The 21459-nt window shown below is 32.7% G+C and overlaps 1 protein-coding gene across 1 annotated transcript; it reads left to right on the forward strand.

Moving 5' to 3' along the window:
* Positions 1 to 15075: 15075 nt before the first annotated feature.
* LOC141562462 (olfactory receptor 52A1-like) lies at positions 15076 to 16026 on the forward strand. Its single transcript, XM_074302494.1, has one exon. It carries the CDS (start codon positions 15076 to 15078, stop codon positions 16024 to 16026), a length of 951 nt encoding a protein of 316 aa, XP_074158595.1.
* The last annotated feature ends 5433 nt before the right edge of the window (positions 16027 to 21459 follow it).

Below are 21459 nucleotides of genomic sequence, written 5' to 3' on the forward strand. Positions count from 1 at the left end.
ATGTGTGTATATAATATATATATATATATATATATACATATATATATACATATATATGTGTGTGTGTGTGTGTGCCCACCTGAATAAAATCTAGAAAATGTAAAGTATTTAAATATAAACTCCACTAAAAAGAATACTGTAAGGATTGACATTATTTACTTCACTTCAAAAAATGAGGGAACTGATAGGAGGAAAATTGATGTAATTACATGTAATAATAAATGTCAGAGACAAAATGAAAAACATGATAGAGATGACAAGTGAAAATGAATTGATATGATTATATATAATAATAAATATCAGAACCAAAAAGAAACCCCAGTTCTTTTGTCTCCTACTTTAGTGCACTTTATCACTATACTGTGCATAACATACCAAATAATGAGAGTATATTGAGAGCATAATATTCCTGATAAAATGATAAGGGAAATATGCCATCTAACTTACATTGAGAGATTAGATTTTAAGGATCAATTTCTGGGGGCAAAGCCAAGATGGTGAAGAGTATACACCTTTCTGACCTTCTCCTACAACCCTTAGAGTGATTAGCAAATCCAGGCTCTGGATTAGCTCTGGAACAGCAGAACCCACAAATATTGGGAGTGCAACAAATTACCAGCAGAAAAAAAATTTGAAGATCACCAGAAAAGATCTGTTTCAATTGGAAATGGGAGGGAGGCAGCTAAGCACAAGCAGCTGAGTATAAACACTAGCACAGACAGCACAGAGTCCTGGGCCAGTGGGGATTCCACAAGTGGTGCAAACTCTGCATGGGGGAGAAAACAGAGAAGAAACAAACCAGAAAAGTTTTGTTTCAAGCAGAAATGAGAGGGAGGCAGTCAAATACAAGTAGCTCAACACAGACACCAGTACAGACAGCATAGATTGGGGGCGTACAGACTCTGCATGGTAGAGAATCTATGGGAAGGGATCTACAGAAGTGTTGGCTACTCTGTTTTGGCTGCAAGCCAGTAGATCAGCAGGAAAGTTATAAAACATCCAACACAAGACAAAATGTAAATAGTGAACTGCCAAATGCCAAAATCTCACAAGACCTGGCTACACTCACCAAGCACCAGGAGTGAATCACCACTAATCTTGGCTGCTTAGAAAACCTCCCCTGCCCTAAAGGTAGGACTTAACTTAAAGAAAAAAGAGTAAAAAAAGTAAAGAGGACTCTGATGATAGACAGCTTTTACGGTGAAAGAGAAGAACAGATTTCAAGTCCTGAGGAGACTAAAGGCAGATTGTCTCCAGATGAAGCACCAAAAGATGATATAACCTGGTTCCCCTCACACAAGGCTATCCTAGAAGAAATTAAAAAGGATCTTAAGAGAGAGCTAAAAGAAAAATGGGGAAAGGAAATTAAAAATCTGCAAGAGGGTTTGGAAAAGGCATATAACTCATTAAAAGATAGATATGATAAAATGGAAAAAGAAAACAATTCCCAGAAAAACAGAATTTGTGAAACAGAAAAAGAAAATAACTCCTTAAAAAGCAGAATTTGTGAAATAGAAAAAAATCCATAGAACAAAACAACTCATTTAAAAGTTCAATTGGACAAATGCAAAAAGAAGTAAAAAAAGTAAATGAAGAAAATAATTCACTAAAATTCAGAACTGAATAAATGGAAATGAATGATTCAATGAGACAACAAGAATCAGTCAAGCAAAACCAAAAAAAAAAAAAAAAGAAAAAAATAGGAAAAATGTAAAAATATGTAATTGGGAAAACAACTGACCTGCAAAACAGATCTGGGAGAGACAATCAAAGGATTATTGGACTCCCTGAAATACATGATGAAAATTTAAAAAAGCTTAGCCACTATTTTTCAAGAAATTATCAAAGAGAACTAACTAGATATCATAGAATCAAAAGATAAAATGACCATTGAAAGAATTCACCAAACACCTCCTGAGAGAGACCCTAAAATTAAAACCCCAAGGAATATCATGGCTAAATTTGAGAGTTATTGGATAAGGAAAAAATGTTATAAGCAGCCAGAAAGAAACAATTCAAATATCTAGGAACCACAATAAGGATTACCCAGGACCTAGCATCTTCCACCTTAAAGGATCAAAGAGCCTGGAATCTGATATTCCCAAAGGTGAAGGAAGTTAGAATGCAGTCAAGAATAAATTACCCTGATAATCTGAACATTTTTTTTTTCAGGGAAGAAGATGGACATTCAATGAAACTGGTGAATTCTATTTATTTCTAATGGGAAGACTAGAGCTAAACAAAAAATTAACTTCCTAATATAGAATTCAAGAGAAGCATAAAAAGGCAAAAATAAAAAAAATCTCTTAAGAATTGTATTTCTATTATGGGTATCCATAGAGAATACATGTAAAATCTGATTTTACTATTATAATATAAAAATAACTAGAATTGGAAAATGTATTATAACAAAAAAGGAGGAAAGTGGAAGTAAAATGAGTGAAATAACATCTCAGGAAGAGGCAAAGAAAATCTATAATAATGGAGGGAAAGATGGGAGGTGATGAATATTGTGTGAATCTTGCTCTCATCAGATTTGGGTCAAAGCAAGAATATTAGATATATTTGGTTTCACAGAGAAACTTCTCTTACTATAGAAAAGTGGAAGGGGAAAGGGGAAAAGAAAAGGGGGTAAGCTACAAAGAAGAGAAAACAGAAATAATAGGGAAAATGCATAAGAGGGGAGGGTCTCTAAAGGGGGAGAACTCCTTGAGGCAAGTAGTGCTCATAAGTAAAATACTAGGGAGAAGAAAAACGGGGAAAGGGAAAGAAAAAAGTATAATTAGGGGTTAATAAGATGGCAGAAAATACAGTATTAGTAGTTTTAACTGCAAATGTGAATGGGATGAACTTTCCCATAAAGCATAAGGAGATAGGAGACTGGATTAAAAGCCAGAATCCTACAATATGTTGTTTACAAGAAACACAGTTAAAGTAGAGCAATACATGCAGAGTAAAGGTAAAGCCTGGAGCAGAATCTATTATGCTTCAAGTGAAATATAAAAAGCAGGAGTAGTCATCTTGATCTCAGATCAAGCAAAACCAAAAACTGATCTAATCAAAAAAGATAAGGAAGGAAACTATATGCTGCTAAAGGGTATCATAGACAATGAAGCAATATCAATATTAAACATATATGTACCAAGTGGTATAACATCTAAATTCCTAAAGGAGAAATTAAGAGAATTGCAAGAACAAATAGATAGCAAAACTATAATAGTGGGAGATCTCAAACCACAAAATAAATAAGAAAGAAGTTAAAGAAGTAAATAGAATACTAGAAAAGATAGTTATGATAGATCTTTGGAGAACATTGAATAGAGACACAAAGGAGTATACTTTCTTTTTAGCAGTTCATGGAGCCTATACAAAAATTACATAAATACCTCAAAATCATATGTAAAAAGGCAGAAATAGGAAATACATTTTATTTCATATCAAGATGCAAAAAAAATTGCATTCAAAAAAGGGCCAGGGCAAAGGAGAACAAAAAGTAATTAGTAACTAAATAATCTCATCCTAAAGAATGAATGGGTGAAACCGCAAATCATAGACACAATGATTAATTTCATCCAAGAGAATGGGAATAATGAGACAACATACCAAAATTTATGGTATGCAGCCAAAGTGATAATAAGAGGAAATTTTTTTTTATCTCTAGGTACCTGGTTGCATAAAATAGAGAAAGAGATCAATGAATTGGGCTTGCAATTAAAAATAGAAAAAGAACAAATTTTAGACCCCCAATCAAATACCAAACTTGAAATTTTAAAAGTAAAAGACATCAATAACATTGAAAGTAAAAAAAAAAAAACTTAATAAATAAAACGGAGTTGTTTTATGAAAAAAAAATAAAATCGATAAAACTTTAGTTAATTTGATTAGAAAAAGGAAAGAGAAAAATAAAATTGTTAGTCTCAAAAATGAAAAGAGAGAACTAATCACCAATGAAGAGGAAATTAGAGCAATAATTAGGAGTTAATTTGCCCAACTTTATTCCAATAAATTTGACAATCTAAATGAAATGGAGGAATGCCTATAAAAATGTAGATTGCCCAGATTAATAGAAGAGGAAATAAATTGCTTAAATATTTTAGAAAAAGAAATAGAACAAGCTATTAATCAACACCAGAACCAGACAGATTTACCTGTGAATTCTACCAAATATTTAAAGAACAATTAACTCCAATACTATATAAACTATTTGAAAAAATAGGGAATGATAGATTCCTACCTAATTCCTTTTATGACATAGACATGGTACTGATACCTAAATTATGTTGGATAAAAACAGAGAAAGAAAATTATAGACCAATCTCTCTAATGAATATTGATGCTAAAATCTTAAATAAAATATTACCAAAGATATTACAAAAATCATTCTGAGGATAATACACCATTACAAAGTAGGATTTATACCAGAAATACAAGAATGGTTCATTATTAGGAAAACTAGCATAATTGACTATATCAATAACCAGATTAACAAAAACAATATGATTATCTCAATAGATGCAGAAAAAGCATTTGATAAAAATCTAACATCATTCCTATTAAAAACACTAGAGAGTATAAAAATAAATGGACTTTTCCTTAAAACAGTCAGTAGTATCTTTAAAAAGCATCATATGTAATGGGGATAAACTTTAACCATTCCCAAAAAGATCAGGGTTGAAACAAGGTTGCCCACTATCACATTACCATTCAATATTTTATTAGAAATGCTAGATTTGGCAATAAAAGAAGAAAAAGAGATTATAGGAATTAGATTAGGTAATGAAGAAACCAAATTATCACTCTTTGTAGATGGTATAATTAGACAACCTTAGAGAATCAACTAAAAAACTATTAGAAGCAATCCCATAATTTTAGCAAAGTTGCAGGATACAAAATAAATCCACATAAATCATCAGGATTCTTATATATAACTGACAAAACCCAACAGTAAGAGATACAAAGAGAAATTTTTAATATTTAATTGTTGATAGTATAAAGTATTTGGGAGTATAAGTGCCAAGGGAAAGTCAGGAACTATATCAGCAAAACTACAAAACACTTTCCACACAAATAAAGTCAGATCTAACCAATTGGAAAAATATTAAGTGCTCTTGAATAGGTTGAGCAATTATAATAAAGATGACAATACTACCTAAACTAATCTATTTGTTTAGTGCTATACCAATCAGACTCTTAAGAACCTATTTTACTGACCTAGAAAAAATAACAACAAAATTCATCTGGAAGAAAACAAATCAAGAATTTCAAGGCAATGAATGAAAAAAAAATCAAATGAAGGTGGCCTTGATGTACCAGACCTAAAACTTTATTATAAAGCATCAGTCATCAAAACTTTTTGATACTGGCTATGAAATAGACTAGTTGATCAATAGAATATATTAGGTTCACAGGACAAAATAATAATAACTATTGCAATCTAGTGTTTGACAAACCCAAAACCCCCAGCTTTTGGGATAAGAATTCATTATTTGCATTATTTGACAAAAACTGCTGGGAAAATTGGAAATTAGTATGACAGAAACTAGCCATTGACCCACACTTAATACCATACACCAAGAAAAATGGGTTCATGATCTAGGCATAAAGAATGAGATAAAAAATAAATTAGAAGAACATAGACTAGTTTACCTATGGAGGAGGAAGAAATTTGTGACTAAAGAAGAACTAGAGGTCATTACTGATCATAAAATAGCTAATTTTGATTATATTAAATTAAAATTTATACAAACGATCTTAATGCAGACAAGATTAGAAGGGAAGCAATAAACTGGGAAAATAGTTTTACATTTAAAGGTTCTGATAAAGGGTTCATTTCCAAAATATATAGAGAATTAACTCTAATTTATAAGAAATCAGTCCATCTCTTTGCAGATGATATGATGGTATACTTAGAGAACCCCAAAGACTCTGCTAAAAAGCTATTAGAAATAATTCAGAACTTTAGCAAAGTTGCAGGATACAAAATAAATCCACAGAAATTCTCAGAATTTTTATACATTACCAACACAATCCAACAGCAAGAAATACAAAGAAATTCCATTCAAAATAACTGTCAATAGTATAAAATATTTGGGAATAAATCTACCAAAGGAAGTCAGGAATTATATGAGCAAAATTACAAAACACTTGCCACTAAAATAAAGTCAGATTTAAATAATTGGAAAAAATTTTAAGTGCTCTTGGATAGGTTGAGCAATTATAATCAAGATGACAATACTCCCTAAACTAATCTATTTATTTAGTGCTATACCAATCAGACTCCCAAGAAACTATTTTAATGACCCAGAAAAAATAAGAAAAAAATTCATATGGAAGAACAAAAGATAGAGAATTTCAAGGGAATTAATGAAAAATAAATCAAATGAAGGTGGCCTAGCTTTACCTGATCTAGAACTATATTATAAAGCAGCAGTCACCAAAACCATTTGGTATTGGCTAAGAAATAGACTAGTTGATCAGTGGAATAGGTTAGGTTCTCAGGACAAGATAGTGAATAAAAATAGCAATATAGTGTTTGACAAACCCAAAGATCCCAACTTTTGGGATAAGAATTCATTATTTGACAAAAACTGCTGGGAAAACTGGAAATTAGTATGGCAGAAACTAGGCATGGACCCACATTTAACACCACATACTAAGATAAGATCAAAATGGGGTCCATGATTTAGGCATAAAGAACGAGATCATAAATAGATTAGAGGAACAGAGGATAGTTTACCCCTCAAATTTGAGGAGGAGGAAGGAATTTGTGACCAAAGGAGAACTAGAGATCATTATTGATCACAAAATAGAAAATGTTGCTTACATCAAATTAAAAAACTTTTGTACAAACAAAACTAATGCAAACAAGATTAGAAGGGAAGTAACAAATTGGCAAAACATTTTTACAGTTAAAGGTTCTGATAAAGGCTTCATCTCCAAATATACAGAGAATTGACTCTATTTTATAAGAAATCAAGCCATTCTCCAATTGATGAATAGTCAAAGGATATGAACAGACAATTTTCAGATGATGAAATTGAAACTATTTCCACTCATATGAAAGACTGTTCCAAATCACTATTGATCAGAGAAATGCAAATTAAGACAGCTCTGAGATACCACTATACACCTGTCAGATTGGCTAAGATGACAGGAAAAAATAATGATGAATGTTGGAGGGGATGTGGGAATACTGGGACACTGATGCCTTGTTGGTGGAGTTGTGAAAGAATCCAACCATTCTGGAGAACAATCTGGAATTATGCCCCAAAAGTTATCAAACTGTGCATACCCTTTGATCCAGCAGTGCTACTACTGGGCTTATATCCCAAGGAAATACTAAAGAAGGGAAAGGGACCTGTATGTGTCAAAATGTTTGTGGCAGCCCTTTTTTAGTGGCTAGAAACTGGAAAATCAATGGATGCCCATCAATTGGAGAATGGTTGGGTAAATTATGGTATATGAATGTTATGGAATATTATTGTTCTGTAAGAAATGACCAGCAGGATGAATACAGAGAGGCTTGGAGAGACATCAACAGATGCTGCATGAAATGAGCAGAACTAGGAGATCATTATACACTTCAATAACAATACTCTGTGAGGATATATTCTGATGGAAGTGGATATCTTCAACATAGAGAAGAGCTAATTCAATTCCAATTGATCAATAATGGACAGAATCAGCTACACCCAGAGAAGAAGCACTGGGAAATGAATGTAAACTGTTAGCATTTTTTGTTTTTCTCCTTAGGTTATTTTTACCTTACGAATCCAATTCTTCCTTTGTAACAACAACAACAACAACAAAATTCAGTTCTGCACATATATATTGTACCTAGAATATAGCATAACATATTTAATATGTATGGGAATGCCTGCCATCTAGGGGAGAGGGTGGAGGGAAGGAGGGGAAAATTCAGAACAGAAGGGAGTACAAGGGATAATGTTGTAAAAAATTACCTATGCATAAGTACTGTCAAAAATGTTATAATTATAAAATTAATAAAAAATTAAAAAAAAGAAATCAGTTCATTCTCCAATTGATGTCATCAAAGGATATGAACAATTTTCAGATGAAGAAATTGAAACTATTTCTAGCCAAATTAAAGGGTGTTCCAAATTACTACTGATCAGAGAAATGCAAATTAAGAGAACTCTGAGATACCACTACATACATGTCAGATTGGCTACGATGACAGAACAAAATAATGACTAATATTGGAGAGGATGTAGGAAAACTGGGACACTGATACATTGTTGGTGGAACTGTGAACTGATCCAACCATTCTGTAGAGCAGTTTGGAACTATGATCAAAAACTTATCAAACTGTGTGTACTCTGTGATCCAGCAGTGTTTCTACTGGGATTATATCCTAAAGAAATAGTAAAGGAGGGAAAAGGACCCACACGTGCAAAAAGATTTGTGGCAGCCCTCTTTGTAGTGGCAAGAAACTGGAAACTGAGTGGATGCTCATCAATTGGAGAATGGATGAATAAATTATGGTGTATGAATGCTATGAAATATTACTGGTTTTCAAGAAATGGCCAGCAGGATGATTTCAGAGAGGCTTGGAGAGACCTACATGAACTGATGTTAATTGAAATGAACAGAACCAGGAAATCACTTTACACAGCAACAACTGGACTGTATGATGATCTATTCTGATGGATGTGGCTCTCTTCAACAATGAGATGATTAAAACCAGTTCCACTTGTTCAGTGATGGAGAGAGCCTTCTACACCCAGAGAGAGAACCATGGGAATAGAGTGTGGAACATAACATAGCAGTCTCACTTTCTCTGTTGTTATTTGCTTGCATTTTGTTTTCTTTCTCAGTTTTTTTTTCTTTTTCTTCCTCCTTGATCTGGTTTTTCTGGTTCAGGAAGACAACTGTATAAATATATATTGGATTTAACATATCTTTTGACTATTTAATATGTATTGGACTACCTTCCAACTAGGGGAGGGAGTGGAAAGAAGGAAGGGGAAATTTTTAACAAAATGTTGCAAGGATCAATGTTGGAAAAATTGCCCATGCATATGTTTTTTAAATAAAAAAGCTTTAATAAAAATAATGAAAAAGAAAAAAGAAAATAAACTGAAAATAAGTTTTCAAGGATCTATTTTACCTTTTACAGCTTTATGGAGAAGGAAGAGGGAAAAAGGTAATACAAGGAAGAGAACCAAGGATAGTGAAAGTGAATAGGGCTTAAAGTGAATAACTGAAGGAGCTGCAATTACTCAAACAATTATCTTTAGGGTCTTACATGAGGGGAAGAATTATTGTGCTTATTTATGTTGAAATATATACCAGAAGAAATGAAAAATCTGGAATAAAAGATAAATGATGGAAAAAAAGAAAATAAGCTTTTGGGCAGTGACATCATGAGTTTAAGCATTTTTGACTATCTGGCTAATATAGAGTGAGATAAGATGGTTACTCACACTGCAAACCATCCTATCAAAATTTATCATCCTATCAAAATTTAGATATTACTTTTGAGTATACTTGTCTCCCCTTGCCTCATACACGACAACGTGCATTGATTTCACACAAACAAACATACATATTCATGCATACTTTTGGTGAGATAGTTTTGGTGAACTCTAATTCTTTGTCCTTTCAAAAAATTATTAAGATGTTTTGAACTGATGCTGAGTGAAATGAGCAGAACCAGGAGAACACTATATACAATAATAGTAAGATTATGTGATAATCAACTTTGATAGACTTGGCTCTTCCCAGCAATACATTGATCCATGACAATTCCAACAGATATAGACTGGAAAATGCCATCCACATCTAGAGAGAGAATTATGGAGTCTAAAGGGGAATCAAAATATGCTATTTTCATGTCTTTTATTGTTTTCTTTTCCTTTCTCCTAGCTATTTCTGATTTTTCTTTCACAAAATTGCTAATACAGAAATATGTTTAAAATGATTTACATGTATAAACTACATCAGATTGGTTGCCTTCTTGCAGGGAGGGAGAATAAAATTGGAGCTCAATATTTTAAAAATGAATATTGAAAATTATCTTTATATGCAATTAGAAAAAATAAAATACTATTGAATTTTTTTTTTAAATGTATGATGCTAATATTATTGTTCTGTAAGAAATGACCAACAGGATGATTTCAGAAAGGACTAGAGAGACTTACATGATCTGATGCTGAGTGAAATGAGTAGGACCAGGAGATCGTTGTATATTTCAACAACAGTACTATATGATGATGACTTCTGATGGATGAGCCCATCTTCAACAATGAGATGAACCAAATCAGTTCCAATTGAGCAGTAATGAACTGAACCAGCTACACCCAGCAAAAGAACTCTGGGAGATGATTATGAACCACTACATGGAATTCCCAGTCCCTCTATTTTTGTCCACCTGCATTTTTGATTTCCTTCACAGGCTAATTGTACACTATTTCAAAGTGCGATTCTTTTTGTACAGCAAAACAACTGTTTATATATGTATACATATATTGTATTTAATTTATGCTTTAATACATTTAACATGTATTGGTCAACCTGCCATCTGGGGGAGGGAAGGAGGGGAAAAATTAGAACAAAAAGTTTGGCAATTATCAATGTTGTAAAATTACCTATGCATATATCTGGTAAATAAAAATTATTAAAAAAAACAAATTAAGCTTCATTGCAAAGTTACAGAATGGAAGTTAACTCAAATTATATTTTTTTTCATCAGGTTATTTTATAAAGATAAAAATAAATCCTTATAATGCTATGAAAAAAAAAAGTGTATGACACTTTGGGGAGGAAACTCACTCCATAATCCGTGAGATTTTTGTCTGACCATTGATTCTAGGGACAAGCTTCTGTTGCCCTTGAGAATTTACAATCCCAGGGTAACAATATCAGGAACATTAAAGTGATTAATGATACATCCTGTGATTCAATATTTAGGAGTTACCTTGGAAATAGCTTTCTCTCCAGAGAGCTCCTTTCATACCCTGGTTGGGAGCAGACAGACTGAGATACTATAAGACACTTCAGGAGTTATGATCATAATGGAGCTGTAATATTGATCAAAATTGACTGTCATGAAGTATTTCCCTTAGTTCTGGTCATAATGGAAGCTCACTGTTGGTGAGTTCTTGAACTTAGGCATTAATGGACAATAGTGTAGAAAAGTAGCTGTGAATTAATATGGTGAAATAGTAAGGACCTAGGGAACCTGAAATTCCTGCCTCCATCACAGAAAAGCTATGTGTCTAATTAGTTGTTTCTTCTGTCTAAGCCTTAGTTTCTTAATCTAAAAATCTATTCCTCACAGTTTTGGCATTCTATGAGTCTAGAAAGGGGATAACGGGTAGGTGAAGAAATGATCCAGTAAAGTGAGATGGAGTGTATATATATATATTGCTAAAAACCTCAAGCTATTGTCATATATAATACACTTCTTCCTCTCCTTCAGATCTCATTCTTTTCAAGTTCTGAAGAGTATAATCTACCCAACCTGGATCCCATTTCTATCTTATTATGCCCACGTCCCCCTTATTTACATATTTTCTAAAAAAAAAAAACAAAAAAAAAACTCAGCAATCAAGAAAGTATTGATTTAGCTTTATAGAGAAAGGAGGGGGAAAATAATTATTTCACCTGAACTAATTTCACTGAAAAGGAGAAAATGTCATTAAGGAGAGGCAGCAGTCATAAGACAATGCCATCTTGCAGTTATATCTAATTTGGAGCAGCACCTCATTCCTCTCCTTTCAGGGATCTCACAAAGTAAGGAATTTTTTTTTTCAAAATAGACTCTGAGGTAATATTCTCCCTATAAATCTATGATCTTAGTGTCCTATAACATTCAATTCTTCTTCTATCACTATCACCATAATTGGATTTCTGATTTAAAGATACTTTCTCTTTTGTTGGATGCATTCTATGCAACTCAAATGAAGTTACTTCTCATTTCTTAATTCATCTTGTTTCCTTTTTATTTATTTATTTATTTTTTTAAAGAGAGCTAAGTTAGCATGAATCCCTTCCCATTTTGAAGAAGTGGGAGAATGTTTGATTCACTTAGATTACCAATAGAAGAATGACAATCCTTGTCTTGGTGAATCACTTTGTAATTTGGAATATCCCCACAAACATTCTGGATTTCTTGTCTTTATTCCAAACATTCTTTCAGAATATAAGAATATTTCAAATTGTTGGTAAGCATTTGCTGATTTTCTTATATCTTTCTTTTCCTACATAATTCCTAATTTTTTTCTTTTCTCTTGAGTAATATGTAAGTTAGAAACTCTCACTAAAAATAATTGTGTTGAGCCTTTTATCTTGCAAAAGAATTATCTAACTCTCAGTCCACCCCAGAATGACGTATACTTTCAACAGAAGATAATGTTATAAATTAATTTGCATTCTTTATATTGGCCACATTGTTTAAGCAGCTAAATTCCTCCTGTACTTAGGGAAACTTTCACCCTTTCTCATTTGTCTTTGTTTCCTAAACTCAGATGAGGAGAAATTCAAATGTAGTAGGATTAGTTTTAAAGTTGAATTTGAACTGAGTCTTCATCTCTCAGTCATTTCCACTTTCCTTCTCTGTCTTGGGAATAAAGCAACTTGTTACCCTACTGAGGAGTGATAATTACTCTAACATTACTCAACAGCTCCTTTGGGTAAGATATTTCTAAACCTCCCATCTTCCTCATTCAGTTGAAAGTCAATTTTTAAAAAAATAGTTTTTATAAGGAAACTAAGGGAAATTTCAAAGCACAAAAATGATGAGGCACAAATCTCTTCCTCCAAGAAGTAACTTCCATATGGCTGAGATGGGTTTGATTGATATGGATTGTAAGTGGGTCAGACCCCATACCTATTCTTTTATTGAAGATGTGTCTGAGGCATCTTTGATAGTGAAATCATTTTTTTTTTTAATTAAAAGGAATTCAGACCACATTCTTCACTAGACTGACTGTCACTTTCTTGATCTCTCATCAGTCTTCAGGGATCCCAACTACTGACATTTCTGTGCTATTCATGATTCTCTTTGGGTGAATTTTGATAAAGCTTATCTTTCCCTTTGTTGTTAAAGCTACTTCTATTCTACTCATCAGGTTCACCTAGGTCAGATTTAGGGTTGTGTGTTGACTCATATTACTTACAAAATATCACTCTTCTAATAGTGAGAAATGGACACCAAAATCCTAGCATCATTGATATTCACAATTTTTAGGACAAGGAAGATGATGCACTTATTGAACAAAGACTAAATCAGACCACATTTGGAGTATTGTGTTCAGTTTTAGACAATGCATTATCTAAAGAACTTTGACAAACAAGAAACTATCCAGAAAAACACAACCATGGTGATAAAGGGTTGAAAGAACATTACATAAGGATGAATAGAATATGACCAATGAGCTTCAACTTGGAGAACATATAATTTAAGGATGACACATTAGTTATTGACAAATATCTGAACAGTAGTTATACAAAATTAATACCACACTTTCTCTTCATAAAAATCAGCTGAGAAAAATCAATGAGATTTTGAAAGTAGGTAAATTTTGGTTTGACAAAAGGGGGTGGGAAATTCCCAACTATCAATTTTATCTCGATAGTGTGGGTTAAAATTAAAACTAAAATAGGTTTAATCAAAAGGAAAAAAATAGAGAAACTATACTCTATGCCATCCATATTTATCAATACTGTTTTGGAATATTTAAAATAATTAGTTAGCATAAAGTTAGCTATTGGAAATGGGCAACTATGTAAGATAGTCTTTCTAGATGCATATGAATGTATAAGTGCAAATATGGGTATCATAGATTAGTATTAGAAATATAAGAGAGAACGGGCTAACACAGGAAAAATTCTTCTCAAGTATGAGTGGACATGTCTTGAGTGAAGAGTGGAAGATATTGTTCATGGTTTATTGATGGATTAAATTAAATGACTTCTGGGATCTTTTATAACTTGGAGAGTCTATGAATCTATGTCTTTGCAACAGACATCATCATTTGTATAGCTTTTTCTGAATTGTATCAGCCTATTGAAAGATCTGCTGAATACTTTCTTTTCTTTCAAAATTCTCCATCCCTAGTCACTGTGGTTGGGATTATATTTGTTCTGCTTAACAGTATGGTAGAGTGGATAGAATACTGAATGTAGGCTCAAAAAGATTTGTTTCCAGTTTCTTGTTAGACAGATATGGGATAGATTTGTAACTCCATATGAGGGAATACTATTTGAACTCTAATTTTAAATGTATAAAATATGAGTAATAACACTTGTATTACCTTATTCAAAGAATTATTATGTCAACTAAAATGAAATCATGCATATATAGGTCTTTTAAAATTTCATAATGCCGTATAAATGCTATATGATATTGGTCATGAAGGTCAGGAGCATTGGATAGAATTTGAACAGAGAAAGAATGAAGATTAATGTAAATAATAACTTCTACAAAAATGGAACTCTACAAAGAAAATTTTTTTTCTCTAAACTCAGCAAAAATAATTTTCTGTTGAAATCCTTCAAGTGAGAGATGGATGCCTTATTAAATATTTCATAGGTAAGATTCCTATTTGAGTATAGAAAATACTATATGGCATGTCAGGCCTTTTCCATCTCAAAATTTCTTTGATTTAAAAACATCAGAAAATCCCACTTTAGTGTCATCCTCATTATGAAAACAATATAAAACAGAAAACCATTATCCTTAAAATCTGTTGAATTATTTCTATTTCAGTCCCTTTTCTCCTCCTGGTCAAGAACAACCTTTCAAACTTGAATCTTTTCTTCATCTTGACCTCTGAATATGGATAAAAATGGAGTATTTATAGAGTTCTGCTTTGATGTTCATATACTGTTGTTACTAATGACTTAGACATGAGGGTGATAGTAGATGGGTCAGAGCAATTTCCCATCTCTAATATCCAAGACACCTTATGAGAGGGAGTTGATGATAAAAAATAATCACCTAGTCTACTCTCCATCCCTGATGTCACCAAGAAAGCATTACTTGATCCTCTGGAACATTTCTTTTTATAAGTAGACCACAGAAATTACATTGAGTACTTCTTGCCAGCCATGAGAATTTACAATAACTCATTTGTGGACCCACCAACAGTGACTCTGGTTGGAATTCCTGGACTTGAACATCTACACTTCTGGATTGGATTCCCTTTTTGCCTCCTTTGCTTAGTAGCCCTGTTGGGAAATGTTCTCCTATTGATTGTTATTCCAACAGAACGCAGTCTTCACCAGCCTATGTACATCTTTCTGGCTGTGTTAGCTGCAACTGACCTGGGTCTATGTGCTGCCATAGTCCCCAAGATGCTGGCCATCTTCTGGTTTCGTGCTTGCACCATGGCCTTTGATGCCTGCCTTACTCAGCTATTCTTTATTCATGCCTTACAAGGGATGGAGTCAGGCATCTTGCTGGCCATGGCCTTTGACCGCTATGTGGCAATTTGTGATCCTCTTAGGCATTCAGCCATTCTTACACCAACTATCCTGAGTCGGATGATATTGGTAGTATCAGTGAGGGCTGTTGTATTGGTTGGCTTACTGCCCATCCTGATCAGACGTCTGCACTTCTTCCATACTACAGTCATAGCCCATTCTTATTGTGAGCACATGGCTGTGGTCAAGTTGGCCGCTGAGAATATTCAGGTCAATAAGTCTGTTGGATTGTTTGTAGCATTTACCATCCTGGGTTTTGACATGATCTTTGTCCTTGTTTCCTATACTCTAATTATCTGGACAGTCTTCCACCTTCCCCAAAAGAAAGCTCGGCTGAAGGCACTCAATACCTGTACAGCCCATATTTTTGTCTTCCTTGAATTTTATGTCCTTGCTTTCTTTTCTTTTCTTAGCCATCGTTTTGGCCACTTGACACCATATACTCATATTCTTTTGTCCACTATTTACCTCCTTGTACCTCCTGCCCTCAACCCCATTGTTTATGGAGTAAAAACAAAAGAAATCCGAGTCAAGGTGTTAAGAATATTTATTAAAAAAGACATTTCCCTTCAGTAAATTATCAAATTCAACCCAAAATATCAGCATTTATTTTTATTTATTATCTTGTAATGTATTTATTAAGTGCAACTTCTCCTAAGGAATAGGTATGATCTATAACTTAATGAAATGTTTAGAGATAAAATAAAGTAGATAGAATAGACAAGATGTTTTATTATTGTTGTTATTAATATACTTATTTCAATTGTTTTGAAATTTTTGGAAGGAATATTGGTTTCAAAAGGAAAATTTACTAAAAAAATTTCCTAAAAATTTATTAAAAGAAAAAAATAGTAACTTAAATATTGTGGTTCTAGATCCACTGTGGCTTCTAAATATTTGCTGCTCTTTCATTTATATAACAATAAGTAAAAGAAGACAATATCATATATAAGAACATTTTAAGTCACAAATGTTATACTAATTTACTGAATTCAAATGAACCAGAAAAAAATAGGAAATTGTAATGTTTGAAAAACAAATGACTCAAGAAAATAATTTTAATTTTCAAGTTTTCAAAAGGCTCTTATGTAGAAGGATTAGATTTGTATAGCTTGACTTCTGAATGTGGTATCTTAGAAATTGAAGTAAGAATAATAAATGAAAGTTGTAAAGAGAACATTTTGACTAAATAGATCGTTGAATGAACTATCATTAAGGATTTATTAAGCTTTTACCTTCTGCTTTATAAACATCATAAATCCACAAAATTGAGAAAGTCCCAATTCACAGTATACTTGCATTTAATAAGAATAGAATGAAAATTAGAAGCATACACAAAATGCAGGGAAGGCAAATATCAGGTGATTTTATTTTTTGGAGGGAAGTATACAATCAAGTGAGAAATTAGCTTACAAATTATGCAGAATGTGGTGCTGTAGTTGTTTTAGAAGGGAATGAGAGATTCTTGGTACTGGAAGTGAGGAGGAAGTGAAGGAAAACTATTCCAAAATTATAGAAATGAGAAATGCTATAGAAAAGAGAAGTGCAAGGAAGAGCAATAAGTCCAATTTGAATACATAGAAAACTGCTGAACTACTATTGACTATTACTCTTCTTCTGGAAACTCTTTTTCCTGGGTATTAGGGATTTATTCTAAACAGGTACTCAATCTACTTCTTTCAAAATTCCATTTCCCCCTTTTCTGGATCATGATTTTCAATCAATTCAATAAATATTTATAAAATATCTACTACGTGGAAGGCATTGTACTAAGCACAGCAAATACAAATAAGGGGGAAAAAAAGCCTGTCCCTTTCCTCAAGGTACTTACAATCTACTCGGAGTAAAAACAACAAATAAAATGAAGCTGGAAAAAAGGCTAGGAATGACGGATACCTGGGGACATAATGTTTCAGAAAGTCAAAATCCAGTAAAACTGCTGGTGGAGAATTGAGTATTATTTTAAAAGTTCTGAAAATTCCAAGCCTTATATAAGGATTATTTGGGGAGGAGTTTATTGCTTCTCCCTCCAGCTCTTCGGTCAGAAAGAAAATGTATCTGGATAACTTGACAAGTTATTCAATATAAAAAAGTGGAATCAATCAATATGATAGTATTTCATTTCCCCATTATATTTTAATCTGATTCAGGTAACACTTGGGAATGATTCTGTAAGTAATTTTGAGACTTCTGGTTTAAGTCACTGAGAGTGATTTTCTCATAGTTACACAGACTGTTTGTGTGTGTGTGTGTGTGTGTGTGTGTGTGTGTGTGTGTGTGTGTGTGTGTGTTTGTGTGTGTAGGTGAGAGAGAAAAAGAGAGAAGAGAGAGGGAGGGAGGGACAAAGGGAAGGGGCATTGTATTTACTATGGCATGCTACCTCTCTGTCTTATAAGACATTAAATAAAAGGGCTTAATGAAATTATATCTTTAATAAAGGAAAACAAATTCTCCTTGAAAGGATATGTTAAGGAGTTGTACTAATCAAAATCAACAAGAAAAATTCTTAAAGAAAACTTGATTATTTGTTTTTATGCTATGAGTGTAAGCAATATATGATTTCTGTGTATATCAATAAATATTGTGATGAGTTATTTCTAAAAGAATTTGATAAACCTTTCATAATTAACATAATACTTAACATTTGATTATTTCAATGCCAAAATAGTTTCTGAAAAGAATGTTGATAAATATATTGGAAAAGCAAGAAATGAGGGAACTTTGTGAAATTTTACACACATGATAAGATTTATATCTCCTACCTTATCAATATTTGTTTTGAAGAGGAAGTCAGAAGGTTATGGCTTGGCAAACTTTTCCAAATATATACATATATACTTACTCACATATATACATGTAAACTTATAATGCATACATACACAAGTGTGTATTGTTGTTGAATCATTTTCATTTTGTCTGAATCTTTGTAACCCCATTAGAATTTTCTTGGCAAAAATATTGAGCAAAAATCCTTCTCTAACTAACTTTATAGATGAGGAGTTTCTTGAGCAAATAGGATTAAATCAATCTCCCAGAGAGATTATAAATGAACTGACTACATTTTAATAGGAATTGAAGGGAAAGTTGTATCTCTTTTTGCTTATCTTATTTTGTCCAAGATATTTGGACAAGTGAGTAGGGCCAAGTGATTTTTTTTTTAAACAAGGGGAATATATATGTGTGTGTGTGTGTGTGTGTGTGTGTGTGTGTGTAAATTTATGTAGATTTGTGTCTCCAAGGATATATGTATGTGTATGTATATATATGTATATACATATATACATATATATATATACACACACACACACACACATACTTAAATGTGCATACATTTGCGCATGTAGACACATTTTTGTTGGCAGCAGAAATGAAGTCAGTGGATAGGGAGAGACTGAACATAAATGAAGGAATGAAGATGATAAAGAGAATAAACTGCTAGAAAATACTGGGTCCAATGGGATCAAGAGTGAATGAATCACTTCAACAACGATATTATAAGAGAATGTATTCTGATGAAAATTGATATATTCAACAAAGAGTGGAGCTAATTCAGTTCCAATTGATGGATGGAATCAACTACACCCAGAGAAGGAACACTGGGAGATGAGTGTAAATTGTTTGCATTTTTGTTTTTCTTCCCAGGTTATTTTGCCTTCTGAATCCAATTCTTCCTGTGCAACAAGAAATTAGGTTCTGCACACATATATTGTATCTAGGATATACTATAACACATTTAACATGTATGGGACTGCTTGCCATCTAGGGGAGGAGGTGGAGGGAAGGAGGGGAAAATTCGGAATAGAAGTGAGTGCAAGGGATAATGTTGTAAAAAATTACCCATGCATATGTACTGTCAAAAAAAAAGTTGTAATTATAAAATTAATTTTAAAATATTAAAAAAAAAGAGTGAATGAATATAGTTTTGGATTGGCAAAAAAGGCCAATTTGCCATGAAAGGCAGTGATGAAGGAAATGATATAGAGGTTCATATAAACATGAAATGATTTGAAAAGGAAGAAAGGAAAGGAATCACTCCAAGAATGGTCTCAGTTCATAATCCTTAAATAGGCACAATATGAGAAAAATATAACTGATCTAAAAATGAATAGGGGAAGGTGAAATTAAATTGTTTTTAGTAATTTGAATTACATTTTAAATAATTGTTAGTTGCTAACACCTGCAAAGGTCTCAATTTTTATACATTGAAAAAAGAAAAGAAAATTGTTAGGGTTGACAGTTTTGTCATCTAGAACATAGAAAGAGGGGAGGAAAGAGTGGAGATGGCAGAGGAAAGGCAAGAAATCACTTGATTTCTCTCACATTTCCTTCCAAAAACCATTAAAACAATGCTTCAAAATGAATTTTAGAGCAGCAGAACCAAGAAAAGCAGGAGGTGAAATACTTTTCCAGTCTAATGCAACTTAAATTTGTGCTCCCATGTCAAGGACAAAATGTAAACTAAAAGCCAAAAAATAATAATCCAAATATCATGATGCCACAGTCAGGAAAACAAAAGAGGTAGTAGCTTCTATATTAAAGAATCAGAAGACTTAGAATATGTTATTGCAAAAGGCAAAGGAGTTAGTATTATAAATAAGAATCACCTACCTAGCAATAATGAGTATTGGGAAAATTGATATTTAATGAAAGAGAGAACTTTTAAACACTCCTAATGAAGAATACCAGAGCTAAAAAGAAAACAGTATCAGACATAAGAGAAGAATTCAAAATAGCCATTAAAAAGGTAAACAGGAAAAATAAATATGTGAGATTTAATAAAGTAACACTGTTTACATCCTATGTAGAAAGATGATATCTGTAACTTCTACAAGATTTTTTTTTCCTTTATGAGGACAGTTAAAAGTGTATATAGTCAGAGGGAATAGGTATAAGTTGACATATGGAATGATGGAATATCCAAAAATAAATAAAATTAAGTGTTGAGAAAAAGGAAGGAGCTGAGAGAAGGAGAAAGGGAAAGATACAATGATTTATCTCACATGAAAGTAGTACAAAAGTGCTTTTAGAATTGAGGGGAAGATGGGAGGATAAGTTCCAATCCTTGAACTTTACTTCCATTGGAATTTGCTGAAAGATACAATAGCACGCACTCCATTAGGTATAGAAATTTATATTATCCTACAAAAAGTAAGAGGAGAGGGAAATAAGATAAGGGAAAAGCAGATATAAGAAGAGGAGGTTAAAGCAGGTGTTTATCAGAAGCAAAATAATTTTGAGAAAAAGTGGGGAGGGAAGAGAGAGAAAAGGAAAAGAGGAAAACGAAGAAGGAGAGAATAAACAGTAAAAAATAACTGCGAATGTGAATATGAAAATTCACTTGCAAAACAGAAACAAATAGAAGAGTGGATTAAAAACAATAATCCTAAAATATGTTGTTCAAAAGAAGCACAGTTAAAGCACAAAAACATATATAAAGATAAAGAATTGGAGAAGAATCTGTTTTGTTTCCACTGAAATGAAAAAAAATATGGATAGTAACCATTATTTCAGAAAAAAAGCAAAGTAAAAATAAAAACATTTAAAGAAGCTATCATTGTAACATAGCTTCTGTAACATTAATACTTGTAGAGGGCCACAGATAGTGGGGAACTCTGGGCAAGGTATAAGACCCTTTAGACCAGTAAAAGGAATCCTGCTGACATTGTTTGATTTGACTCCGCATCCTGATAGGGATGTCTCAGCCTTCCTGAGAAGTCATACTTTCTGCCTTCAGAACCTGCTGTTTGCAAGCAATATCAGGTTTGGCCCACATGTATCAATGCACAAGGCTATTTCAGAAAAGCCAATGAGAGTTCCAAATGCCCAGTTTCTGTCTCTCTTGGCTGAAGTTACCAGGCTGCAGTGGTTCCTCTCCCCCAAGAAAACAAAAGCATGTTATCCAGTCTAAAATTGACTAAATTCTAAATTTTCTAAATTTAAACTCTAATTTCTAAATTTTGACTCAGTAGAAACCTGGGTTTAGATCTTGCTAATATTTTATTTATTAGT

The sequence above is a fragment of the Sminthopsis crassicaudata genome, chromosome 3 (assembly GCF_048593235.1).
Source record: "Sminthopsis crassicaudata isolate SCR6 chromosome 3, ASM4859323v1, whole genome shotgun sequence".
NCBI classification, from domain to species: domain Eukaryota; kingdom Metazoa; phylum Chordata; class Mammalia; order Dasyuromorphia; family Dasyuridae; genus Sminthopsis; species Sminthopsis crassicaudata.